This window comes from Camellia sinensis, chromosome 2 (assembly GCF_055761805.1).
Source record: "Camellia sinensis isolate YWXY chromosome 2, ASM5576180v1, whole genome shotgun sequence".
In the NCBI taxonomy this organism is placed as follows: domain Eukaryota; kingdom Viridiplantae; phylum Streptophyta; class Magnoliopsida; order Ericales; family Theaceae; genus Camellia; species Camellia sinensis.
In genome coordinates, this window is record NC_138962.1 from 93,267,600 (window position 1) to 93,295,498 (window position 27,899).

Here is a 27,899-nt window from a genome sequence, read left to right on the forward strand (position 1 = left end):
TTTTAGCTTTTTGATTTTTTTGACTATTTTAGCTGGGTTAAAAAGCTTGGTTTGGGAAGGACTTTTTGACTTTTTGACTTTTATGACTTTTTTTGTGAGAGAAGAGTATAATGGTTATAGGTTACATGTGATATTTTGTTTGTTATAGCTAAAATAACCTATTTTATTTTTTGTGACTAAAATAACTAAAAAAGCCTGAAAACCTTCTTCCCAAACGGTGCCTTACACAGTTGAATTTTTTTACTTGGACAAACAAATTGAGACGGAAGTAATAAGAATTTTAGTTGTCATTTGATATTGACTTTTTTAGTTAATTTTTTTGAGTTGAGACTTTTTTAGTTTGAGATTAAAAAATTCGTTTGATTTGATTTTTTTGACTTTTGTGAGAGAAAAAATGAAATAATTATGATTTAAATTATTTAACTTATTTTGCCTTTTCTGCTTTTTTAGCCCAACTAAGATCTCGTTTGGAAACATGTTTTTTAGTAACTTTTTAAATTTTTAGTTAAAATATGATATAAAAAAATAGATGCTTGGAATGACTTTTTAATTTTTTATGAAAATATATATAAAAATAGAGAGAAAATAAAATCTTTAACTTTTTTTATATAAGTTGTTAACTTTTTAATTTTTTTAATAATTTTTATACTTTTAAATTAAAAAATAATATTGTCAAACGAGACTTAAGGGAAGTACAACGAAGGCTTAATTACTACTAATTTGGACTTAATTGAGTCGCCACGTTGGCAATCTGAGTGGAGGTGTCTCAACCAATCAGCACATAGTTTTAATTCCTATATAAATTCCCGCTCCACGCCCTGTTCTCCGCCATTCCAATCAGCGTCTGTGTCTTCCAAAGAACCCAAAGCGGTAGAAAGCGAAAGCTAGGGTTAGGGTTTGTGAAGAAAGAAGAAAAAGAAGAAGATGAGTTCAGGTGGGGGATCAACGAAGGGTGGGCGAGGAAAGCCCAAGGCATCGAAGTCTGTGTCTCGGTCTCAGAAGGCCGGTCTTCAATTCCCCGTTGGTAGAATCGCTCGATTTCTAAAGGCCGGAAAGTATGCCGAGCGAGTGGGCGCCGGAGCTCCGGTCTACCTCTCTGCTGTCCTCGAGTACCTCGCTGCCGAGGTATATTTTCTTCCTCATCATTGTCCGATTGTTTCATCAAAAGAACAAACATTTTGTCCTCAATTTCAATAGATTTTGATTTGGGAATTATGTTTGATTATTGGAATTGGTTGGTGTTTGATGAATTTGATTATTTTTGTTTGCAGGTGTTGGAGCTAGCTGGGAATGCGGCGAGAGATAACAAGAAGAACAGGATAGTGCCAAGGCACATACAGTTAGCAGTGAGGAATGATGAGGAGCTGAGCAAGTTGTTGGGGTCAGTGACCATTGCCAATGGGGGGGTTTTGCCAAACATTCACCAGACTTTGTTGCCTAAGAAGGTGGGTAAAGGGAAAGGGGATATTGGTTCTGCTTCTCAGGAGTTTTAGGAGCCACCCAGCCTTATGTGATGTACAATGGTTTTTTTTTTTTGGGTTTTCTTTTTAACAATGTATTATGATTTTATGGGTATAGCTCCTCTTGGGGCATATGAATCAAAGTTCTACAGTTTTGATGGTTGAAGTTTGATGTCAATTGTGATTTTTTTTTTTCTTCTGGGGAATTTTGTGGTTGATGGCTTAATGTCAATTGATTAATTTATCCAATATGTACCAAATCTTTGGATCAACAATGCTTGGAAATCAAGTTTGTTTAGATACTGTAAACAAACATGCAAGTTGGGTATAGATCCTCAAGTTGGAATGTGAAATTTGGATCACTAGTTAACCTCTGCATGGAAAATGTTTAAGACCAAAATATAAGAGTGCCCAAGTTTCTGGACAACAAGACAAGTTGAAAAAATATTTTTTTTTTAAAACAAAATATTTAAAGATTGTTAAAGTATCTTATTAGAGGAAAAAAATAGTGGACCGTTTAGAGTTTACTTTAACTTTTTTAATTTTAGAATTAAAAAAAATAAATTATCTTTTAAGAGGACTAATAAAGTAAATATTATGATATTTGTTAATCATCTTAGGCTTCGTTTGGCAAGAGGTTATTTTAGTCAATTAGTTAAAAAGTTACTAAATTAGTTAAAAAGTCAACAATCTATACCAAAAAGTCAAAGATTCTTTTTTCTCTCTACTTTTTGCATATCTTTTTGTAATTAGTCAAAAAATCATTCCAAAAATATAAGTTTTTTTTATTTACTTTTTTAGCCAAATAGTCAAAAAGTTATTAAATTAGCATGTTCCCAAACGAAGCCTTAATAGCACTTATGCATCAAAACAATTTGAGAAGAGTCTAAAACTATAGATGAATATACAATAGTGTTATTAAGCTACCAATAATATCTTGAATTAAAATTAGATTTGAGCTCCATCTGAATTTGAAAAACTCACCAAGAAATAGATGAGTAAATATTTTCGACAATACTAGCCCCAACATTCTAAACAATACCAAAGAGAGTAAATACATAAATGAATGTATGTAATTAATTCGAAGACTTAAAATTTGCTCCAAACCTGTTAAGCTTATTAACTTCTCATAAAATTTATAATTTGGCTTGGAGTTCAAATTAATAACAGGTTTGGAGTTCAAATTAATAATCTGTTAGGCTTATTGACTTCTCATAAAATTTGCACAATTTGGAGCAAGTTTTCAACTCTGACTAGAAAGCTTTGAAAGATTTTTCTTTGATCTGTCTAACTACAAGATTCTAGACAAAGCGTTGAAGATAGTTTTGGCAGAAACAAAAGGTAATAATATATCTATATTTCTTTGCCAATTAATGTGTTCTCTATTATATCAATGCAAGAGCCAACGGACTTTCCCAAAGCCATGGCTTCTGCTACTTTGGATCGAGCTTCTTGATGACGAACTAATATTAAGAGAGTATTTACAGCAGCCCATTTTACTTGAGAATCAGCTTCACTCTCAGTGAAACCCAACCATTTAAGCACTCTATTCAACTGTTTCATAATTGATAAATTGCCAATTAGTAATCCTATTCAATTAAGGGAAAGTGAATATTTCATAGAAAACATGTGCTTACCTTTTCCACATCAGAATGAAGTCCTTCAGAGTATCCAAACACCAGTTGCTCTGCTGCTAAGCCTCCTAATATTACGCATAAAAACTTATTCAAAGTCTGGAATAAAAAACAATATAAACAAACCCATATCAACATATAGTGAAAATGATGTAGAGAAACCATTTTCTAATAAACAACAATATTAGGATTCTTATGGTAAAATCCTGCAAGCACTGAGATGATAATTGATTCTCAGTGTAATTAGAGTCCTACAAAACATTTCTCACTTGACAATATCCCAAACTTTGAACTGCGTATGCAAATGAAGAATTGTCAGATCAATTGATTGATACTTGATGCTTGATGCTTGATGCTGATGCTTCTTATTATTAAGAACATAAATTTTATGAACACAGCAGAAGTATATTAACATGAAAGTGAGAACTCAAACGTTAGTATTGCTTAATGAAGTATCCTATTGGCTTGAATTCAACCTTCTAACAGGTTCGAATAGGAACTTGTCAAACATTCACAAAAATGACTTCTGAACTTTTTGCAAAAAGGTTATAAGCATAATGCTCAGCCTTGTCTATAGGGTGTGACTCAGACTCATGACACTGCTATTTACTTGGGGCACAGTTAATGTCTGACCTTGCTTGAACAAGTCTGAAGTGTTTTAAAGAAAACCCACTAATTATGATAACCAGTTAGCACAGTTTGAGTGGAATGTTGGAGTTTATGTTCATGTTAATCAACCTTCTAGTGTTACACTAACTGAACAATGATGTATATAACACAGGCACATTGTTTTACTTTAAAAATATACAAATGAGTGCATATGCTCCAGAGATGCCAAGAGTAGAGGTATTTAAAACTAGATTCTGTGGCACTCCCTTTACAGGCCACTCATGTCACAATGCAGACACCTACTAGCTCATATTACTTATGCCTATCAAACTTTGAAATATAATTAAACTAAGCTGAAAATTTGGGTGTTGAAAATCACAACAACTCTAGCATTGTTAATTAAATAAGGCATGGCTAAACCAATTGTATTAGAAGCAAACACCACTACCTTATTTCCATTTTATTTTAATGAACAGTTTCCTATTGAAGTAAAAATGAAATGATTGTTCACAGCAATTACAAAAGGTTCTTCCTCATTATTCAGATCTGAATACTAACTGATTCTAAACAAAGGTATAAAAAGAAGTAAGCATCCTATGAATGGAAAGATGATAGGCAGTAGTATTCACAGTTTATGGCTCATCCAGTCACCATAAATAGGCATAACTTCGAGTATTCAGGCAGCAAACTTGAGCCAATTTCCTAGAGGCTTATCCAACTTGAGGATGACTTTTTATATTCAAGTGATATACAGCACATGTGAATCCTCTTGAGTGCTACAAATAATTTAAGCATATTGATTTCACGATTACTTTATCTTTCACAATATAACCAACTCAAAGCTCTGCAATAATGGATCCTAGAAAATAAAGTTACGTATAACATGTATACTTATCAAGAAAAAAATAAAAAAGAAAGTATGATGCACAATTTCTCTATCTTTCCTATTCCCTGTTGCTTTATTTTTATTTTTTAATTTCAATTTTGTGTTAATAATGAAAATCATAACTTGTGTTACATGGGCTCTTCTAGATTTGTTAATTAACCATATCAGACACTCGACACTTGATTAAGGATACGAAATGTTTGTCCAACATGTCTAGTTGGACATGCACATTCGATGTGCCTAAGGGCATCTCCAGCCTTCCCTTTACTCATATCAAATGTACATTTGAGTAGAAATCCTCTCCAAAACCCTCTCTCCACTCCTTTGCTCAAAACTCGTATCAAAATGAGTTTTACTCATTTTTTTACTCAAATCAAGGGAGAATCAAATGTTTACTCAAAATTTTTAAGGCTATTTTGTGGCTTTAAAATTTATAGTCCTGCCCTTGGTGAAGTTTTTACTCAAAGTTAAGCTTAAATTTGAATTGTCCATTGGAGTGTTTCATTTCAAATAAAGCTTTAAAATTTAGAGTAAAAGCTGGTTGAGTTTAAATCATGACTTTACATTTGACTCTGACTATATACATAAAAAACTCTATGTTAGTTGGGGAACGCCACTTTTCGTTTAAGAAACATGAAATCTAGTTGTGTCCTAGTGTCCTCGAACATGACAATTAGATGAATTCAACACTTAAAAAACACATATCCCCACCCCAACATAAAACACGTATCCATGTAACATATATCATAAAAAAATGACCCTCAACATGAGATTTTCTCCCTTGGACCACCAATTAGTTATTCATTTTTCAATCTTTTAATGTTTATGTAAAACATAAATATCTAGTTTGTCGTGGTTGATAATTGAATATGATTTGACACAGAAAAACCAAGTCACCATCATATAAATCAAAGAAAAACTTTTAGCTTAATATATGATAATAAAGGGAACAGGGTATCTCACCGTGGATGAAATCTTGCCCCTATTGGCCTGCATGTCATTAAAACAGATATATTAGAGGTTGATGATGACATTAAAACAAAATAGCACATACATATTTAGAACTTGTTTCATAGAGAATATCTTTCCAACTTATGTCACGGTCCCTTTTAATCTAGTTCCAGTGGCTTCAGTTAGTGGCAAATCATACTACTACATGGGTTTCTTTTTGGTCTTTTTGTTTTGTTTCTTTAACTATTTGCCTATTCTTTTTTCCAGAATATGATCTCTGTCCTGATAGAGCCTCACAAAAGGGTATTTTAACCCTTAGATAACAAATTATCTAGCAACAAATCATGTCATGTTTACTTTCAGATAAGCACCATCAGATACTGTAAAAATGGGTTCAGGACATATAACCCTAAGGTGAGGTGATTAGTAGGCAGCAGATGTTATATGCGCTTCTACATAGTGGTATTGCATATGTGCTAAGAAACACCGACACATCCAATAAGGCGTCATGTCATGTTGGACACCGTATAATCTAAGCTGATCTGATGCTGTCTATTCCTGATTAAAAGATTGTGTACAGATACAATGGTAGTGATTTACAATACTCTGTTATATTCTCCAGTACTTCCTCCAGTTAAGGACATCTACGATGACTGTTTTACCTTGGCTTCTTGTTCAATTTCAAATTTCATAACCATTTGCAATTGCGAAATAGAAAGACAAACGAAGGAATTTAAATTTAGGACAAGATCAACTTGCTTATACATATGTCTGCAGACTACATGGGGTCTTTTGTGTTTACATAACAAAGGGTTTTAAATAAAAACCTAAAAATATAGAGAAGAAACCTGTGTTATACACATTTAGCTAAATCATATCATAATGTTCATGATAACCTAGTGATTCAGTGTACCTCACTTATTATACCCTCCTATAGATGTTACAATGGGGATGTGCAACACTAGAACAGTTTGATTACCAAACCTTGTCAACCTTTACGATGAAAATGAAGAGAGAATAGAAGTCTTACCCCATCAAATAATTTTCCCTTGGAGAAGTTCTGTAATATTTTTGTAGTATCAATCTGCAAGCAATGAGAAATTGAGAATAGTGAACTAACCATTGTGAAAAAGTAAGTGCCGCACAAAAGCAAAGTAAACATCATTATATTCTCCAGTGATCAATCTCCAATTTCCTTACAGTCACTACAAAAAAGTTTGAATAAACCAATGGATACAAAGGTAAATCATAGAAGCAAAATTAACCAAGAACACAAACCATAACCTTGGCACCAGCCCCAAGAAATCCTTTACATTCCACACAAAACTGATCCTGAACAATGAAGCCAGACACTTAAGAATCTGTTTCATTTGAGCTTTAAAGATTTTACAGTGAAAAATGACTGCATCTCAGGCAACCATCTCTGATGCAACACACATCCGATGTGTAGCTTCAAATTTTTTAGGGCAAAATTCATTTTACCCCCTTATGGTTCAATAATAGGCAAAGAGCCCCCACATGGTTTTGGACTAATGTGCAACTGTTACATTTTCCATCTAAATTAACACAAATTGCGCCACACGCACGGAATTGGAGAGTTCACATAAAAAAAAGTTAAGGTCAATTATTGTTGTGAAAAGACACAACCACCCTTTAACTTCATCTTCCTCATCTATCCCATAAAAAAACCCTAAATCTAACTCAACCAGCAGCAGCAGGACAACACTTTCCACACCATTACTACACCTCTTCACCATTTTCTTTTCACTGTTACCAATTGTGTTTTCTCTCTCTCTCCTCCACTAGAACACCACCATAGAACACTCTCCATGGAACTCGTCTCCATTGTCCCCTCCAACTCTCTAACCATTTGATTGCTGGACCACAAGAAGCGAACTTGGCAGTGGTGCATCAATGACAGCTTGGCAACGGTGTTAATTTTCTGGACCACAAGAAGTCAACACCGTTGCCAGAACCATTTGGGATGGCCATACTTGTCTTGCCGGATTTGAATACGGGTTTATGTGACATTGCCGGAAGTAGAGTAAATTAGAAAGATAACACCAAGATGTGTGTGTGAATGCAATGGGTTTGTGCCTGAAGTTTGAACATCACATTAATTGTAATAATAATTGTATACTCCTTTGGGTCATGGTGAATGGATCAAATTGAAAGATCCTCTCATTACTTGACTTTATATGTTTTCACTCACATAAGGATCCGTCAAGCTCATGATGATATGCATGGAGTAATTTTTAACCCCGCTCATACGTTTTTAAGGATGAAATGGCATCGGTATATATGTATATGTACAGATTGAAAACTTAATACGTAATCAAATTTAAAATTAGATTTAAAAGTTAAATAATTTTTTTTTAATTAGATTGAAAAGTTAATTTAATTTAATTTTTTTTTTTGTAAATAAAAGAAATTTTATTATTAAATTAGGTTTAAAAACCAATAATAATAATGTCTTGAATAAGAAAAGGAAGGGTATAATTGTCTTTTCCTGTTTAACCTTAACAGAGTTATTATTGCAATTTAGTCCAAAACCATATGGGGTGTCTTTGCCTATTTTTGAACCATAGGAGAACAAGTGCTCCAGGCTTTAAAATTATGAGAAATCAGATCCAGAAGCTCAAATCAGCTAAAAAATATCAATTTCTCTGGCATACAATACAACAGGAATCAAGAGAACTGGAAAATGAAACCAATGAATTGTATTCCATAAATAACCTATGTTGACAAAATATATAAACGTATTGAAATTTTAAATTTATGCCGATTTCTTTTGGAAGGTACAGTCCATTAATGCAGAAAAAACAAGGCCAATATTTAGAGAAATGTAAATCATTTACTGGTTATGATTTTGGGGCAGGGAATAAACAAAGTGAAAGATAACAATAAACTTACGTCTCTGAGAAATTCAAATCCCAAAAATTCTACCCTTCCTCGTGCAAATTTTTCTTGTCTCAAAGCTTCCATGTTAGACACTTTATATCCTTTTGGTAGCACTCCAAGCAAGTAGCCAACTAAAAAATGACCAGCTTCGTGCTGCACAAAGTTATATTCTGCTTGTTGAAGTGTATCATGGCAAAGAAGTTTCAAGAAAAATGTTGAAATGGATACCTTTAGAAAGCGCCGTATTAATTGTTACTAAAAAGAAGTTAAAACTAGTGGAATAGCAAACATTTCAAGGTTGGTAATGTAAACTTTCTCACACCCCTGCTTGAAACAGTTAACTGGGGTAAACACAATGCATTGCCCAGTAAACCCGTGCCTTATTCTTTCACCAAATTGGAGTGGTAAGGAAAAATGGTTGTCTTACTTGCATACACATTAGATGATCTTCACAGAGAGACTCATAGCTTCCACTGTGCATCATATTCTTCAGTTCTAATACGGAGACCTAGCAAAAACAATTTTAGTCGAAAAAGACATGAAATTCAATACATCATTAGGATCAGTGGATGAATAGATTGATCTCTGAATGACTCGAAATGAAACACAAATAAAGCCACTTGCAACTTAAGGAAGTTGTATCCATGACAGGCAGGCAATTACAAGGACATCTTCCCTTAAAAAGTCACACTTAAGGGCAATAAATACTTGAGTTGAGGATGATAGAAAACTTGTGTCTAAAATGACAATCCATCAATTACATGAAGAAAATAACCTAAAACACCGTGTTAGTGCATGATTCCCCATAAAGAGCAGTCGATGATGTATCATGAAATATGTGCATCCTCTAGTGGCACGTCAGAAAAACAAACATGATAATATAGAAGAGTTACATTCCTATGAGCAGTATAAAATCTATCATCTTAGCCCTTAAAAAACTATAATTAATGTGTCAACCACCAAGATGCAAGTAATGAGGTTCGTTATTAATTAAATGGCCACCACATACAAAAACATGTTACAAGCTTGACCACATAAATATCATTATATCTACACGTCAAAATCATCAGAAACCTCTTTGCCTCACTAATCCTTCTTCTGGATCCTTAAATTTCAGAAGAAGTCAAATATTTGGGCAATGCTAAATTTTACCTTCATCATCCATGTTGTGTTTTCAGTATTTTAGAATGTTTAGTAATACACCATAAACTACAATCATACATGGATAACTCAGTCATCTTAATTTCCTCCTTACTTCTAGGAAGTTGGAGTAATATGTGATGAAGCACACATATTCTTAAATATCAACTTTTTCATCTCTCTCTATCTCGTGTGTGAACGCTGTAAAGTGAAATCCCACATCGCCCAAGTACTAAAATAATATTAAGCATATAAGCGTGAGGGCACCCTCACTTCTTGAGCTAGCTTTTGGGGTGAGTTCTACCAAGACCATGTGTGTCTTTGCATGAGCATGCATGCATGCCTTTATGCAAGTTGTTCCTTAATAGAACATCAGCCATGGAATTGTAATCCTTAATTATTAGTCTTTATTTCTCTCTCATATCTTCTGACTAATTTTCTCTTTAAATAGAAACACACTTAATCATCTACTTTCTAAAAAAATAAACACATAATTCTCCACTTAATATGAGAACCGATGGTTTGTAGGTTAGAAAAACTCCATACTCTATCCAAATACATCATAAGATGGAAAAGAGATTCATGAGGTTTGCCTGTACCCCATTTCTCAAGACACCAACCATCCTCATGAAAAGTAGATGTCACTGACTAACAGAAAGAAACTTATGTAGATCATTGAGGGCCAAATGGAGAGTGAGTGGCAAACCGGCAATCAATAAAAAATTAGTACAGATTCAGCTTTGGATTTTGTACAGCATGCAACACTTTGGTATATTGAGTTCTTAAACATTAAGTGATTCACCAAAAAACAATCTCGCCCAAATTTTCAGTATAAGAAGAAAAAAAAAACAGATGGAATTAGAGGCTTCAAATTATCTTTGATTATGAAAATATAATCCTCATCATTAACAATTGACTGGAAGAATGGGGAATACTGAAAATCTCCTTCAATTGAATAGAAGCTATCCCCAATTGTCATTGTCTCCTCAAACTCATAAACTAGACAGAACTCTTGATAGAACCCCAAGGGATTCCCAGTCCAAATCCTACATATTTAGCCAACCATGTAATGGCATTACCAGCAGCAGCCTATAGGGATTAGGTGTGGAAAATGTTGAGACAATGTCCTATTCCACAACTTTAGAATCTCTCCTAAGGCACAGGCAACTGTATGCTGACCGCTTTCCAGTATGCAGGGCGAGTTTTTGCTATACTCCTTCAAAAGCCAGAAACTACATTCCCTTGAATCCATTAGAATATTACTATTGTGAGCTACTAAGCTTCTCTTTTTCTTCTTTCTGTCTTTTGAAACGATGAACCATAAATTTAGTGTCCTAAACATTCCAAGTCTTCATTTGTCTTTTCCCTTTATAAATGCCATGAATCTCACGGAAAGAGAAATTGCAGTACTAAGGGGCACCACGTTTGTTCTGTTCAAATCCACTTTAATGAACCCATGAGGTACTTAATACTGATTATTTACATGTCTGTTCTCTAGTTGTTATAATTTAATCCTTTTATGTGCTCTATATGTGGTATATCACACTAGGACCTGGTTGACCAACATAATTTAATAATAAAAGAAATTATCTCAAGATAAATAAATAATACAATTCAAAGCCATACGTAAATCTTGTTGATTTCTCAAACTTAAAATTGTAATTATTGTTGACCATGGGCCAAGATACAGGGTTATTTGGATCTTGTTATGATCATCAATTTCTTTTTTCCCCTTCCTTCTGATGTATAACAAGAATCAAATCGAAGACCCAATTTTGCCCACCCCAACAAATCCTATGATGGCATAACCAGATTATTGTCATGTGAAAATCACTTTGTTGGGGTCGATTTCTTAGAACATGTTGGTATTTTTCAGCCCTTTTTGGCTGTGGGAGGCAATGGCAATGGCAATGGCAATGGCAATGGCAAAGGCAATGGCCTGGGAAGAAGCATGATGACCATTAAAGGTAAATTCTGGTAGCTCAACAAATTACAAATTCTGGAAAGTCTTTTGCATCAGCAATTATTTTTTTTTCCCATTTTTCTTACTTTGAGGTTTAAATAATTCATGTAATCAAATGTTGTATAAAATGAAATGCCTTCATGCTATTGGACATCCAAATGACCTATTATGATTGGCGGTGAATAGAATACATGCAGCAATGTGTAAATAGTTTATCAAGAAGATGCATCAAGACATGCTTGCCAATATTGATGGTTACAATTTTTTCCATAGCACTGCAATATAAAGAACAAAAAAGTTGAAAAATGCAAATACTTACACAGAAAAGATAAAAATGTGAAACTTTAACTCATAGATTGAAGGTCATAAAGTAGGGAATAAGGATAGAATGCATAAAGAAAAATACAAACCTCTTCCGATAATTGAAATTCAATACTGCGCTCGATGGAATTCAGAATTGAATCAACTAAAGATTGAAGATATGATATGTCTATTCCACTGAGCTTTAATTCATCCAAAGATGAGATTCTTCGATGAACCTACAGAATGGAGCTTTTAGCATCTTTAAGACAAGTTATTCCAAGAACATGATACATTCAATAACACCGGCATGCTAAAACATCATGGCAAAAAGTGTCTATGGCAACTTGGAAGTAGGGAGGGGGTGGGAGGAGGGAGAGAGAGAGGGAGCAAAGCAGTTTATAACCAATGTTTTAATTACATGTTTGAATGTCTATGGAAGACTTGCTATGCTTTGTGACTTCACAATTATCATTTTCCCATCAATTCACCGTAAACATCATATGAATCTTGAAAATACGGTATCAATTCAAATACAGATAATAACTACAATTTAATCAAAAACAAGATTTGGAATGGCAAGAAAACATAGTACTTTCAGCTGAATTCCTATGCATCCCATCTTCGGAACAAATTGAACCTATAAACTGTCAAAACTTCCACTTGATTTTTACCTACTGGAGGGACCAAATACTAGCCCACAACAAGAGTTCCATAATGTTTATTGTTTCTAAATTTTCAACAACACTAAATCACTTTCCTCTAATTTTCTTTCCCATTTTCTTGTTTAATAGAATTTTGAAAAACTCTCTTTTATTGAGGAGCATCATCTGAACCTCCTCAAGGAGCACTGAATAATTTCTGAGTATGCATCTAGTGATTGTGAATGACATTTATAAGAGAGACTTGAATCAAAAAGACATTCATAATAGAGATTTAACATTCCCGCCAAAATTCAACTCATAGAACAACAATTTCAAGCAACCACATAAATAAATCTCCAGGAAGGCAATTAATTAAGTAGCATTGCATCAACAAAGCGTCTAAGCACACCAACCCTCTGTTTGGTTTCTGAGAAAAACCGGAATGGGAAATAACAATAACAGCGAATAAAAGAAACTTGAAACTTGAAACTTTCTTTTCCTACAATCTCTAGGCAACCAAACAGAGACTTTCTCTGGTTAGGGAAAGGGAGCAGACCTGTTTGGCAGAACCAAAGCCACGGAGGCCTCCAGGCTTACCCTGCAATTGCTTGACCAAAGTGAGAGCTGCCTTGTGGTTTCCCTTAGAAAGCTCTCTATCCACTCTTCTCAGCGCTCGACGACGTCGTACAGCGTCTGGCTCTTTCAACTTGGCCAAGACTAGGGTTCCATTCGCAGGAAATTCGTGCCGGAGGTGGAAGGCGCCGGAGTGAAGCGGCAAGTTCATATCTCTGCAGATAGGATTTTCTGGTTGGTTCCCCAGAAAATGAACCCCAATACACCAAAAAGAAAAGGAAAATTTAAACCCTTGAGAAACGACGTCGTATGGAGTTGCATCCTCTGAGGCACCCCTTCAATATTCTTAATTTAAAAAAAAAAAAAAAAAAAACTTAAAATTTGTTAATTTCATTTTGTTGCTGATTGGAACTTGAATTTTTGATAATTTGGGTTTTTTCAAATTTTTTTTTTTTTTTTTTTCATGGTTAATTATCCAATTCATGTGGTTGAGAATAAGTGAGAGCATTGTGAAGCATGTGTTAAAGCATCCACCATTTTCCACTAGTGTTTTCTGGGTGTTACAAGTTTTCTTTGAATGGGCATTGTGGCCTACTATGCAGGTGTGTTGCCCAATTGGCAATTGAGATTGCCCAGTTTCAGAATTGCTAGCTTGTCCGAGCCGGCTGGGTTGCGATGGCAAGTGTTGGAACAAGTTGACAAGGAGCTGAGTAAAGGGGATGAGAGAATTGCACTTTCTCTTGTCAAAGATATGCAGGGCAAGCCCGGTGGACTTCGCTGTTTCGGTGCTGCTAGGCAGGTCCATGCCTTAAAACTTACTTCCATGGACTGTAATTCTTTGTATTGAAGCCAAAGATTCACCTCTTTACAATCCCAGATTGGTTTACATCATAATGACTTTAAATTACAGGCAATTAAGATTGTGTATAAATTGTGATGTAGCCAGAATGTGTCTTTTCCAATTCTGATATACATATATATATATATGGTACTGAACTTGCTCTGGGTACTGGAGGGCAATTTTAAGCAATAGGATTTGGAAATTAGAATTTATACATGGAGGTGTGTGCTTCTTCTTATCAAGTGATTGAAAACAATACAAGTCATGGATTTTCATTCTCTTTGGTTTCAACCTGACATTTGTCCATCTGAAGCGTATTTACACAAGCTTTTCTGCTAATTTTAGGTCACATTGAAGTTTCCATTCAATCAGTGGATTTTCTGTGCAGGTACCTCAGAGGCTCTACACTTTGGATGAACTAAAACTGAATGGAATAGAGACTTCCGCTCTTCTGTCACCAGTAGACACTACTCTTGGTTCTATAGAAAGAAACCTGCAGCTTGCTGCTCTTTTAGGAGGAATTTCTGCCTGGAATGTGTTTGAATTTAGTCCACAACAAATCCTATACTTATCTTTGGGATTGCTGTTTTTATGGACGCTGGACCTGGTAATTTGCTGCAAAACAAATTTTATGCTTCATCTGAAAACATGTTGCATTATGCATCTGTAATATTGTCGTTCTTTCTCTGTGCCTTTTGCCCAAAATTGAGTCTAATGATGTTGTTACCTATAACACAAGTAAACGATATTTACAAATACACTCTCTTCTCTACATATGCATAGCTGCTTTTGCTCCTGTTGAGTCTGGTTTTCTGTTATTTTATTTTTCCCAAAGTAAAATCTCTCAAAATCAGTGCTTTTTACTTGATTCATTGCAGATTGAATTGTTTCCAAATTGTGTTGAAGGTTGGAATGTGGCCTCTTAAAACATTTGGGTGGCCTGAACTTACAAAGATAGAATCTCATATGCTTATTCAACAACTTAAGATTTCTGTTTTACTGACTACTCTAAGCAGTGAAGGCTAATATGACTTCACCTCATAACTTATAGTAAGTCATACATCCAAAAAAGAAGAAGATAACTTGCTTGTTTAGGGATTATTCGCTTGAATTGAAAAGATGTTTCAATTTACGAAACCTCATATATTTGAAAAGAGGGAGAGTGAGTAGATCATATTTATGCCTTAGGTGCACAGTCTGCAATATATTTGAAAAGATTCCTCGCTTTGCTTCCTATCTTTTGTTATAGCATGCTCGGCAATTCAAACACTGTTTTCTAACCATTCTCATCTTTCTTTGAGTAAATTAAAGTCATCACTAAAATGACAGCATGACTCAAAAAATGAAGTAATTTAGTTTGAAGTTTCAAATCGTCAATAAAAGGAGGAACCATATTGGCACTTCACTTGAGGCCATCTGCACTCTACTTGCAGGTATATTTTAATTTCATGTACTCATAATATAGAGCATGGCCCTAGCAATAATTTAAGTAGTCTCATTCAAAATGATAAGTAAATTAGTGAAAATGCAGGATATATTTGGTATATAGGTAGAAACAAATTTAGCATTCATGAATTGTTCTCACAGTTCTCTGTGGTTTCTTTTCTCGTGCTATTCTTTTGTGTTTAAACCTTTTTTGAGTCATCATTTGACTTGTATAGTATCTATCATCGGTCTCATCAGTGTTCCTTTATAGGTCTCTTTTAATGGAGGAGTCAGCGGCTTGCTTCTTGATACAATTGGACACACATTTAGTCAAAAGTACCACAATAGGGTTATCCAAGTAAGATGCGTATCTCTCTCTCTCTCTCATACAACATTTTTCTGTTGATTTTCTACATTGTGTGATGTATTATTCCAGAAACACTATTCAGAAATTATGATACATGTATGTGATGCAGCATGAAGCTGGCCATTTCTTAACTGCCTATGTGCTGGGAATTCTTCCCAGGGGGTATACACTCTCAAGTTTGGAAGCTTTGAAGAAGGAAGGATCTCTCAATGTTCAAGCCGGGACTGCTTTTGTGGATTTTGAATTTCTTGAAGAAGTAGGTGGTCGTTTTCTTCAAATTTTTAGTACCTTATCTTGACAGAAGTTTTTTTTGTTCCTGTTATGTTGGGAGGTTGAAGGATTGTCTTACCCCTACTCCAACGCTTCTAGGTATTCTACAGGACAGCACTTTACCACCCCATCTTGTATCTCACAAAGTATAAACACAGATTCAAAGATAAATTTTGGACACTTTGAGAAAATAGTGACATAAATATCTGCTTGGGGACAGCTTCTATTTATTGGGTTATTTGTGTTACTTGTTTTGACGTAATATCTAACAAATTGTGGCATTACTGCAATAGGCTTGCACCTTCAGTTTTGTGAAGAACAAATTGCTGAAAGGCAACTTTCATGAGTTTGTAGACTTGATTTGTACTTCAACATGTTGCAACCAACATTATGCTATATATTTCCACATTTGGGCATCTATGAGGTTGAATCTCCTTTCTTTCTTTCTTTTTTCTTTCTTTTTCATTAGATTTTTGTGGAACAGTCTGCACGCACAGGGGCGACGCTACCCTTTGCTTAGGGGTGTCACCTGAACCCCCTCAATGATTTTTTTATTATTATATAGATATTAGAATTTATGACAGAAGTCAACAACTAAACCCACTAAATTATAATTTTGAACCCACACTTTTCACACCCACTACTTTTTGAACCCTCCAATGAAAAGTTTCTACTTTTTGATTTTTTTAATGATATGTCTACTTTCTGTTTAAATATTTTACATGTAAAAAAGTGTTATTTTGTAGTCTTGTTTTGGGAGATCAATAATGAATGATTGTTCGGTTATATATATTGAGAATGATGTATTTGATAGTATTGATAATGAGTTTATTATTGAACGATTTCAAAATATGAAATCTCGTCGGGGTGAATTGTAAAAACTCATGTATTAACATGTCTTTTTGTTTAAAGAGTAGTATCAATATATTAACATTCCTTTTGTTTATAATTTGAGAATTTAAATTAATTTGTTGATTTTTTGTAAATAGGTGACATATATGATTAATGTGAATTTTTTTTGTATATATGTCATTTAAATTTTTGATTAACTCCATTGGCAATAATTCCTGGAGTCACCACTGTGCACACATACTAATCACTACAGTTTGTAGGCCATACTAAAACCATGATGCAATCCCATGAAACTGGCACTATCTTTGTAACCATAGTTGGAACATGTATCCTCTCTTTCCCGTGCTCTAGGTCCAATTCCTTAAGGCTGTGTTTGGATTTATGATTTCGAGAGGGATTTGCAGAGGGAAAGGAAAAGTGACAAAAAGTCAGCTTATAGTTCAATCACATTTTTCTTTCCCTCAACAAATTCCTCCCCAAATCTAAGATCCAAACACAACCTAAAGTAGTTTACCTTCAATAAAACTAGGGAAATAAATTGTTAATTTTTGCAATTGACATGCTTAAAGTTATTAAGGGTGTATAGTTTTGTCAATTGCTTGTGGAAATGAAGAAGATTATTTTGAGTGAACAGGTATTTGAATAATTATCTTTTCTGTTGTTGGATCTTTGAATGTGACTTTTGCCCTCACGTGCAGGCTAATACAGGAAAAGTATCAGCCACGGTATGACCTCTATTCTCATCAGACGCATTGTCGCAAATTGATGTTGCAAGTTGCATGTTTCTCCAAGAAATTATTGAGTCTATCATGTCAAATTTGGAAGGGGTTGTAATTATGGTTCACTCCTCCTTATTAGATGCTGAACAGGTTTTCATGCATAGCACTGGCAGGTGTGGCTACGGAATATCTTCTGTATGGATATGCTGAGGGAGGCCTTGCGGATATTAACCAGGTTTACACCATTCTTTTTCTTGTGTTTCTATTAAAAAATAAGTAAACGAATAAATAAATTAATAAGAATAAAAAGAGGAGGAAAGGGGGGGGGGGGGGGGGGGGGGGGAATTCAAGCCAAAACAAGGAGTTTACTTGGAAAGGGCAGATAAATCATCTTTGCAAATGTGAGACTGATAAGTTTTCTACAAGTTAAGAGCCCATCTGCTTAAAAGAATGTTAATGCCATGTTGTTGTACTGACTTCAAGTGTACCATAGTATCCCTAGGGGTCCTCCTTATGGAGCCAAGATATACAAAATCAAAGACCAATCATGAAGGACCCGCCACCAATGTTGTTTTGTTACCCTCCTTTTCATTTGAAAAAAAGAAAAAAACAGAATCAAGGACCACCACCTTGACTTAAATATGGAAACTGCCACTGCCACATCCTTTAGGATGGCCATTTTGATACAACCTTTGCGTAGCTACGTAGTGTCCTGGATTCTCAATTTTATGTTTGTTAGAACTTAATTAAGATTCAAAATTTAAAATAAAAGTTTGTCTTTTAATTTAAAGACACAAACCAAGGGACACTTTTCAAGAGACATATGTCCATTGTAAATGGGTACTTAGCGTCCTATATATAGAGGACCACCTTTTATATCCGAACGCATGACAAACATCATATTTGTTTCTCTCATTTTTTGACGTCCTTTTCTCCATAGTAGATATAGAGTATTCGACTATTTTTTATTTCTTTTCTAGCCAATCCAAGACAGACTTGGCATCCGTTGTCACCGATCGTGTGCCATGTCAAATATTGTGAGATTCTGGGTTGTATCTTGGACACGTACTTTTTCTGCTAGAACCTGCATGAAAGGAGACAAATACGGCTTTAGGACATTGACTTGTCGTGCTTCTCATCAATCTTAGACTACTTTTCTTTTTATACTTTTATTAGTAATTTGTGCTTGAATCACGTTTTTAGTTGCTGTTATTCATGATCTCTAGTGTTAAAATGTTTTAGGTATTTGTAATATCTAAATCCCCAACAAAGCTGTCTCTGCAGAAACTTCTCTATCATGTTTGCTTGATTTACCAGTTTGACATGAGCTGAAACAGTGGCTTATTTTTTCTTGAGTAAAAACAGATTATTGTTCCTCACTATCATACATGGTTTCACTTGTTATGGTTGATACTTGATGTCATTGAGAGTAGTTGCATTGCTAAGTACTGAACCATTTTTAATTATTGGAACAGTTGGATGGATTACTGAAAGGCTTGGGTTTCACTCAGAAGAAAGCAGATTCTCAAGTGAGATGGGCTGTACTTAACACTGTCCTAATATTGCGTCGTCATGATGGAGCACGAGCAAGACTAGCAGAGGCCATGTCTGATAGAAGATCTGTGGGCTTTTGCATTGATGTTATAGAGAATGCCATAGACGATGCAGACATGTAGATTAAATTACTACTGATCTCTGTTGTTCAATCTTTTTACTAACCTTTTTTTTAAAAAAATGATGATGGCTGTGATTAATGAAAATCAATCAAATTAGGGAGAGCAGGATTAATCATCTAAATATTTAGTGACAAATAGACTCTTCCCTCAAGACCACTCCACAGGCAACACTTAGGGTTGGTTTGGCAAGGGCTCATTGTGCTTTTTTGGCTCAATGAGCCATAAAAGACAGAATAGGCTCATGAGCCACAACAGACAAAACATCCCATCCAACCCCATAATCATTACACTCTTCTCTCACAAAAAAATCAAAAAAGTCAAAAAGCCAAAAGCCCTTCCCAAACTAAACTTTTGAGCCCAGGCTCATATAGTCAAAAAAGTCAAAAAGCCAACCCACTTCCCAAACGGAGCCGCCACCTTCCTCCTGACCAAATTAACTTTGACTGGTACAGGGCCGAAGGCATATGTAATTCCTAATCGAGAAAATTTATCAAAAATTTTAAAATATAATTTCAATTTCTACCATCATAAAAAAATTGAACAACATCACCAATAACTAAACATTCTTTATTAACATAATACTAAACATTCTTTATTAACATAATACGATCATATTGTTGAGTATATTTTATTGTTTGCATTAACTTACAAAAAAATTTAAAATAATAATTCTTGCTATATGTTTCTATCTACTAAAATTAGACATCAAAGATTGTGCTTAGCATTTTTTTATGTTATATTAAACATCTACAATAAATTTGACATTAAAATTTCAAGCAATGTCTTTTTTTATCAAGTAACTAGCTAAAGAAACATTTTTCATCTTATTACGGAGTATAGTCTTGACAAGTTTCATAAGTGAAAACGCATGTTCCAATACACAATTGAAACATATAAGCTTAACACAAGACAAATCCTTAGTACTAAAATTTGGACTCAACACCCCACACCATTATCGAAACTTTATACTCAAGAGTAGTTGAACCCTTACTCACCCCTAGCGTCCCATAGTAATTTTCTCTAACCCTTTATATCTCTATTTCATCCTCGTTGCTCTCTCAATCTCACTAAAACCTATAGCCCCCACGGCTATTTGTAATATTCCATCACCATAATCGTTGAACCTTACACAAAATAAGTTACTTCATTGCCAAAAAATTTCAACTCGTGTAGACTTTCTTTTTCTCACACAATTGTTAAAACCTAACACATAAAGATTCATGGTGAATTTTGAACTTCACAACGTAATTCAAACACATGTGAACAACCAATAACTATGTGTCCAAATGTGTGCACAAATCCCAACAATTACCCCCTCCACTCATATGGGGTGATCCATATCTACATCCTCTAATATAGATGCCTCCACTCCTTTGAGTTCTCTGACCTTGCGTGATAATGCACCTTCACTCATATGGGGTGATTCATTTTTCTTCCACCATCATGAGAAAGAATGGGTTTTGGGGAGATTTTTTTGTTAGGGGTTGGGAGATGATGGCTTTTAGGGGTGTGGAGGTGTGCATTTAAATGGGGTGAAATTTTCATAAGGACAATTTTAGTATTATTTGGAGTGAAAAAATAAATTTTAAGGGTTTTAAAATTTATAAGTGGGGGTCCAAAATAATAAATAAAATGTTAATAGTAGTACTTCTGAATTTTTGTGTTGTGTAATGAGAAATTGAGTGCAAGGAGAAATTTTTGTTGTGCAAGTAGAATGTCCCTATAATTTTTTGCTAACATCAGCAAATTCTATGATGTCAACAAACAGTTGACTTACAGATGGATCCATGTGTTATACAAAATTCTAAAAGAGAGGTCAATGATATTTGAGAGAATAGAAGGGGTGAAAGTATTATGCCATCGGGCAATCAAACGATGTGAGTGTAATTTACACAAAATTAAATTGAAAGAGAAAAAGATTAAAAGAAAAGAAAATGAAAAATAGGAGGAAAAAAGAAAGTTACAACAGTTATGATGAATAAAGAGCCAAATGGGCCTACTGATTTTCACCATCTACCTTGTTGAAGGAACCCTAGCTAAAGACGAGTGTAAGTCATTTGACAGCAACAGTTAACCCGATTTTGATTTTGCTTGTGAAAATGAAGGTCTTGTTGAGAGAGGAAAGAAAATTTCATGAAGATTGTACAAGTACCCTTTATCGTAAATATTATCCTTGACAACTTCCACATCTTCCAAATGAGATCTCCGAAAGAAGGCCCTCCATTTGCTCTCTGGCCGCTGCCTTTCACTGCTAAGTCCACTTATACTTGCTTTGAGTGCTGCAGCACTTACCTTTGCCTCGTGTACCTTCCTCTTCCAGCTTAAGTACTCTTCCCACTTGAAAGTCTGTCATTTCAAAAAGGGCAAGAAATAGAAACTTTACTAGTCACCTAATGCAGTAAAAGGTGCATCTACAGACATACATATACAGTGATATAATTTTGACTCAATGAATTGCTAACCAGAAAATTCATTTTAAGTCCCAAATTGTGAGTCGTTTCTGGGTTTAGACATTTAGTAGATATAACTGATAGCTGAGCTACGAAAAGGACGTTAATTTGAGACACGCCCAATCTGTCATAATCACAATTTCACCACACAATACTCGAGCCAATAACACGCATGTTTTAAGTTACTCATGAGTCATGACAGAAATTGAATCTTCTATAATAATATGGCATTCCACTGTAGGGGGAACTTTTGCTTTTAAAATGGTGCAAATTTTAAATTTGAACACTTCCAATCAATTTGAAGTACATGCATCACTAAGTTTTCGTTACAGTATAAAACCACAATTCATGTTATGCCTTCTTTCCAAGGAAATGAATTCTGGAAAATAAGCCTAAGAAAGTTTGGGGACATAACTAAAGCATTAGAAGTTCCCTAAATTTGGTGCTCTTTGTTATCCCAAGAGACAGTAAAAACAAATTTATTTACCAAATTCAGGGCAAATGAAATAGACCTCATTTGTGGTGGTGTTTGTGAGACACAGATTGGCATGATACCCAAAGAAACCAGCTAGTAGCAGAGAAACAATGGCCAGAAACACCATAAGAAGTATTTGAGTGTTGTAAGAGCCCAACAGCCACTGTTACAAGCCAGAGAAAAACATTATGGTAAGAGCCAAAGCAGAAGAGGCAATGGAAAGCATGATGTAAGTCGATATAATGCACATGGAATGCAGACCAAATATAATAAAATATGAAGAGCCCATTCATAAAGCAAGGAATACTTGTAGTTTGTCGCTCCAAAAAAGAAAACCAAGTAAGCAATGAATACACATAGTTTCTCTCTCTCTCACACACACACACACACACACACACACAAAAAAAAAAAAAAAAAAAAAAAAAAAAAAAAGAAAAAGAAAAGAAAACCAAACAAAATTTGTACACGAAGGTTGTGCTTGGATCTTGGTTTTGGAAAGAGAAAGAGAAATGTAAGAGAAATGCAAATGAAATTTAAGCTAAATTACTTTTGTATTTCCCTCACATTTTCCTTTCCCTTTTCAAATCTCTATCCAAATTTATGATCCAAACCAAAGTTCCTAAAGCCAAATGCATAACACAGGGCATTTTAACATCATGACTCATGAGGTGAGGCATAAGTCTTGAGGGGTCAAAGCATAAGCATTTTGAATTTTGAGTTTTTAAATTTAGTAAATAAATTAAATAATTTAAAATAGTAAAAAACTAAATATAAATTCAATATAAAGGTGTAAAATTTTTCTCCTCGAGATATTGAACATTTTACTGCAAAGAAGTAAGCTTGCCCTTGTTGAAAGTGAAATTGATACTCACTTGAGCATTAACTTTGTGTTTTTTCTTGATTGGTTATTTATCTAATTTTTCTTATACAATTTAGTTGCAAATGGGGTTCTTATTTATTTTTTACCTTTTCATATTTAAACCATCTACTAGACTAAATTTAACAAGAGTCTAAGACGAGCTCTTCATATGTGTACTTCTCACATGCTTATGCGCACAAGGCAAACAAGGCACACCTAAGGTGTAAACCTCAGATTGTAATGTGCAAGACTTTTTTTTTTGATAATAAAAAAAATCAAAGCATTGATGTGTTTGCCTCAGCCTTTGCCTTGAGGTGAGCACTAAGGCAAGCCTTTTAAAACTTTGAGCCTAAACGGACAAAAACAAAGGCAGATTTTCAGAAAAAGAAGGGTAAGCCATCCCAATCAACGTACAGTAGGAGGCAATACCAAACTGATTGGACAACCTGAAGTACATCAGTAATGGATTTGTAGTACAATATCTTTGTTGGACCTTATTGCGAAAAATTGCAAAATCAACCTCCACCATGCTCTTTTTCTCTATCATTTCTTAGCATTCTAGTTGTGTACTTCTGGTTTTTCAGAGGGAAATGAAGGACTCTCTATCAACAGATTTTCCTGTAGATAGAAGCAGGCCAATGTATTCAAACAAAATGTTCATCACTAGAAATTTGTAGTCTCGTTAAACTGAATGTTTAGGCCTTGTTTGGTAATCATTTTGTTTTCAATTTTCAGTTTATATTTACAAAAATTTTAAAACTATTGTAAAAACTTGTTTGGTAAATTTTTTGGTTTATGAATAATTGGTCTCAGTTTGTAAATTTGATAAAAAATTGTAAACTCAAAAAATGAGTTTACGTTGGTTTTTAAACTCAAAAAACGCAGAGCTACAGTAAATCAAACCATACTCTCTCTCTTCCCTCTCTCCACAGCTCTTCTCTCCCTCCCTTTCTCACCACCACTTCCCCTCACCCTCCGCTGCTCTACCGCCACGTCCCCTCTCTCTCTCTCTTCTTTCTCCTCTCTACATCCATTAACGCTGACACCACCACAACTCTAATGCCACCGTCGACCGCGTCTTCTCCATCGACTACACTGCCGTCGGGGCGCTCTCTTCTCCTACGCCCCTCTCTCTCTCTCTCTCTCTATTCTAAACACCCACCACACCACCTCTCTCTCTTCAGATCTGGACTCTACCGCCTCAAATTTGGACTCCGCCATCACTTCAGATCTCTCATCCTCCATGCTCGATTCCACCATGGACGAATGATGGATCTTAGAGCTCCGAAAGCCACAGCTCTAGATCCATCACCGTAGTTCCAGATCCATCACTGTAGCTCCAGATTTGTTGCTCTTCTAAGGCTTTGATGGCGTCAGAGTCTGATCGGGAAGAGACGAGGATGCGAAAGACAAAGGACAAGGCAGTCCGCAGCGGAACCGAGCGTGACTGGTCCGGTTCAACAAAGAAATGACTTCTTTAAACTTAGAAAGAGTGAAATCGATTGCGTTTGTGTTGCTATTGTTGGTGTTTTGATCTTGCATTAGATCTCTAATGTATGTATATTGTTGATTTTTTGATCTCTGATGTATGATCCCACTGTCATAAATAATAAAAAATAAATATAAATATTGTAGGCCTTAGCAAATATGTTTTTTAGTTTATGTTTTTAAAAATTTTCAAATATTTTGTTCAAATCAAACGCGTTTGTAATTTATGTTTTTTTAAAAATAAACAAAAATTAGTATATAAAATTTTTGTAAACATAAACAAAAAACGTAAACATTACCAAACGCCCCAAACCAGCTTTGTTAAGATGTATAACCACTTTAAAAGGGTTCCCAATTATAAATAAATATGTTCAAGTTGACTCTACTTGCCGATGATGAGTAAAAAGCCCCTTAAATTAAAGGTGCAATGTTTCCAATGTTTTTCTTCACTTTTAAAATTTTAATATAAATATGATTATGACTTAATGAGTCATACGACTACGTGATAATTGTAACAACTAACAATTAATTCATAATGTACAATGAAACATTCTTCTTAACTTACTTCCTTCTTTCATACAGACAGAAGCAGTTATAGTTAATTTAATGGTCATTCAGGCTCATCAGTGATTAATGATACTTTAAATTAATCAAGTTCTGAGTCTAAGTCTTCACTGTATGATTCAGAATGGGTTGAGCTGTGTTAAGACATCTGGTTGGGATTGCATTGTATTATTTAGCTTTGGATTGATATTGAGTACTGAAGGTTGCAGCCATTTTGTCTTAGGGCTGTGGCCCTTGTTCTTCTTCTCTATTTTCTTTCCCCTATTGTGTACTACATCAGCACTTCACCCCTCCTTTTAAAAATAGCCAAAGAATCGTGTGATTTTGACCATGTTGCATTTTACCTCCCTACCATCACTAATCCCATCCAAATTAACAAAAATTAAGCCACACAACAAATTTGAGAGTTATATAACAAATTTAAGTCTAAGTCAAAATATACAATATAAAAGGATAAATATGCCCTTATGTTCATCTTCTTCCCCAAACCAATATGAAAACCCTAACCGTAACCCCAACTCTAACCCTCCCTCCTCCATGTATCCACCTCACAGCCACCTTCTGCCACTCCCTCTTCCCTCCATCACCTCCCCACCACTCACAGCCACCTGCCGTGTCCCCCTATCCTCCTCCATGACCCCCGCCACCCCCAACCCACTCCCAACCTAAAGACTAATAAAATTCCAAAAACCAGAAAAATATAAATGAGTTCCAGCATTCTAGCATTCAATCATTAGAAATACATATCGCTTTGTGACAACATCTCCTTCAAGGCATTGGAAAAAAATGTAAAATCATTTAAATGTTTAGCAGCACACTATTAAGACTTTCATTTTTTCCTTTTTGCTTCTTTCACTGTGTTGTTTAGAAAAGGCAGGAAGGTCTTCTCACCCATTAATTCTCGCAGCACTTCTGGTATATCAACACCATCTTCACTCTGGTAATTCTCAAGGATGCAGCACAAAGTCCATTTGTATACGTATACATAGGAATGGCAATGGGGGGCAATGGGGTGGATATTAATTCTCCATCCCCATTCCCCTATAATAAATTTTCCCCATTCCCCATGGGTACCACCCTCCCCATTTTTTAATGGGTATGGATTTTCCCCAACCCACTTTAATCCCCATTTTTATTTTTTATATTTAATGTTAACAACCACTTTTTTTTTTTTTTTTTTTTTTTTTAAGGTTCACAACAAAAACTACATATACCTTCAATCTTTTTTCTTTCTTTTGTAATATATTTAATGTTAACAATTTTTTTTTTTTTTTTTTTTAATGTTCACAACAAAAGTTAAATATACCTTCAATCTTTTTTCTTTCTTTTTTAATATATTTAATGTTAACAACTTATTTATTTATTTTTTATTTTTTTAAGGTTCACAACAAAAGCTAAATATACATTCAATCTTATTTTATTTTATTTGGTTCAACAACAAAATCAAATACACATTAATTAATTAATTAAAAAGTTTGTTTTATAATAATCAAATATATAATTTTGAGACAATCAAATAAGTTTTAGTAATTGAAAAAAAAAATGTGGAAGAACGTGGAAGATTAAAAAAAAATTACAACCATCTCTCTCTCTCTCAGTCTCACTCTCTCCCCTACATGTTATAAGAACCTGATTACAATGTTATAAGAGCCTGTTTGAAGAAATAAAATGTGAAAGAACCTGTTTGAAGAAAGTGTTATAAGACTCATTGCATCAGGGCATAAATAAGGAATTGTTTGTTGATCTCTTAGCCACAGACATTTTAGACATTAAGCCATCTTTCTCTTAGCAAATTTGAACCATTCATTTTAATTTATCCAAAATCTAATTATACCTTTAACAAATCTGAACCACTCATTTTAAGATATCTATGCATTACCACACCCAATCCATCCTCCATCTTCTTCCTTTAGTCCCCCACGAATTTTGTTGTTTGTTACTTTTAAAAAACAAAAAATGTTTTTTCAATTAAATTTTTACTAATTTCACAACACCATCACCACTATTCTCACTTTCATTGTCACACTACCATCACCATAGCCACTACCATCATCACTGCCGCCATCACCTCACCACTATGTAACAATCTCTACTTTCACTTTCGTTCCATCACCACCACCACCAAATATAAAAATATATATTTTTAATTTTTTTTATAAAAAATATTTTTCATTAAAAAATATTTTCTATCTAAATAAATGAAGCATAACATTGGGAAACAAGCTGATTTCAGTTAAATCTGTTCATAACTAAGAAAAATTCTTTTAATTTAAAAAAAAATTATTTAGTAAGACTTTGTATCCCCTTTTTGTTTTTCTAGCAAATAAATCTTTATACCCATCATTTCTAACCAATCATGACTCATGCTTGTTTTGATTCTCTACAATTTCCTTATTTTCAAATACATTCATATATATATATATATATATATGTGTTGTATAAATTGTGTGATAACATAAAACAAATAAATTCATACTCGTTAATTGAAATTTCAGAACAAGCAAACCATTCTGAAAATCACAATACATAACAAAATAAAATAACATAGAAAAGCAAACCGAAACCTACACTAGATAGTGTCCTTAATTTTTTTAAATAAATTAAAAAAATTCTAGATATGCATAAAATTTGACAAGAATAATGTGACAATGTTAATTAATGTGTATTTGATTTTATTGTTGAGCAAAATAAAATAAAATAAGATTGAATGTATATTTAGTTTTGGTTGTGAATCTTAAAAAAAAAAAAAAAAAACAAAAGAAAAAAGATTGAATGTATATTTAGCTTTGGTTGTGAATCTTAAAAATTTTAAAAAAAAATGGTTGTGAACCTTAAAAATAAAAATAAAAAGA

At 34.2% G+C, this 27,899-nt stretch overlaps 4 protein-coding genes across 15 annotated transcripts in view; 2 read left to right on the plus strand and 2 right to left on the minus strand.

Annotated features, from left to right (window-relative positions):
• Positions 1–755: 755 nt before the first annotated feature.
• On the plus strand, positions 756–1,626 carry LOC114310865 (histone H2AX). The gene is made up of 2 exons (XM_028256963.2): positions 756–1,125; positions 1,272–1,626. Exons 1-2 carry the CDS (start codon positions 925–927, stop codon positions 1,491–1,493), a joined length of 423 nt encoding a protein of 140 aa, XP_028112764.1. The 5' UTR covers positions 756–924; the 3' UTR covers positions 1,494–1,626.
• A 1,012-nt stretch (positions 1,627–2,638) lies between these two features.
• LOC114310876 (translation initiation factor 3 subunit I) lies at positions 2,639–13,332 on the minus strand. 3 transcript variants are annotated; one of them, XM_082915087.1, is made up of 9 exons: positions 13,045–13,330; positions 11,955–12,083; positions 8,869–8,949; positions 8,454–8,594; positions 6,825–6,872; positions 6,571–6,624; positions 5,553–5,579; positions 3,098–3,193; positions 2,639–3,014 (listed from the first exon to the last, which is right to left on the minus strand). In XM_082915087.1, exons 1-9 carry the CDS (start codon positions 13,270–13,272, stop codon positions 2,814–2,816), a joined length of 1,005 nt encoding a protein of 334 aa, XP_082771213.1. In that variant the 5' UTR covers positions 13,273–13,330; the 3' UTR covers positions 2,639–2,813. The 3 variants fall into 3 exon arrangements, with proteins under 3 accessions (XP_082771213.1, XP_082771212.1, XP_082771214.1); XM_082915086.1 differs by having other exon boundaries at positions 6,819–6,872; XM_082915088.1 differs by lacking the exon at positions 6,825–6,872 and having other exon boundaries at positions 13,045–13,332.
• Positions 13,333–13,468: 136 nt separating this feature from the next.
• LOC114310877 (stress regulated protein) lies at positions 13,469–19,332 on the plus strand. 7 transcript variants are annotated; one of them, XR_003646309.2, is made up of 8 exons: positions 13,469–13,860; positions 14,291–14,509; positions 15,599–15,685; positions 15,804–15,950; positions 16,258–16,388; positions 17,515–17,541; positions 17,675–17,770; positions 19,011–19,332. XR_003646309.2 is itself a non-coding variant. In XM_028256977.2 (8 exons), the coding sequence occupies exons 1-8, from the start codon at positions 13,639–13,641 to the stop codon at positions 19,209–19,211; spliced, it is 1,119 nt and encodes a 372-aa protein (XP_028112778.1). In that variant the 5' UTR covers positions 13,469–13,638; the 3' UTR covers positions 19,212–19,332. The 7 variants fall into 7 exon arrangements, 6 of the variants coding, with proteins under 6 accessions (XP_028112778.1, XP_028112780.1, XP_082771215.1 ...); XM_028256977.2 differs by having other exon boundaries at positions 17,686–17,770; XM_028256979.2 differs by having other exon boundaries at positions 17,709–17,770; positions 19,011–19,241.
• A 1,704-nt stretch (positions 19,333–21,036) lies between these two features.
• The window catches only part of LOC114310879 (DHHC-type zinc finger family protein), a 28,494-nt gene continuing 21,631 nt past the window's right edge, over positions 21,037–27,899 (minus strand). For 2 of the 4 annotated variants that reach the window (XM_028256980.2, XM_028256984.2), the window contains 2 exons: positions 22,174–22,299; positions 21,037–21,557 (listed from right to left, as the gene is read on the minus strand). In XM_028256980.2, coding sequence (XP_028112781.2) covers positions 21,282–21,557; positions 22,174–22,299 — 402 coding nt within the window. In that variant the 3' untranslated portion in view covers positions 21,037–21,281. Of the gene's footprint in view, positions 21,558–22,148; positions 22,300–27,899 lie in introns of all 4 variants that reach the window. The other 2 variants (XM_028256983.2, XM_028256982.2) reach the window with 2 other exon arrangements.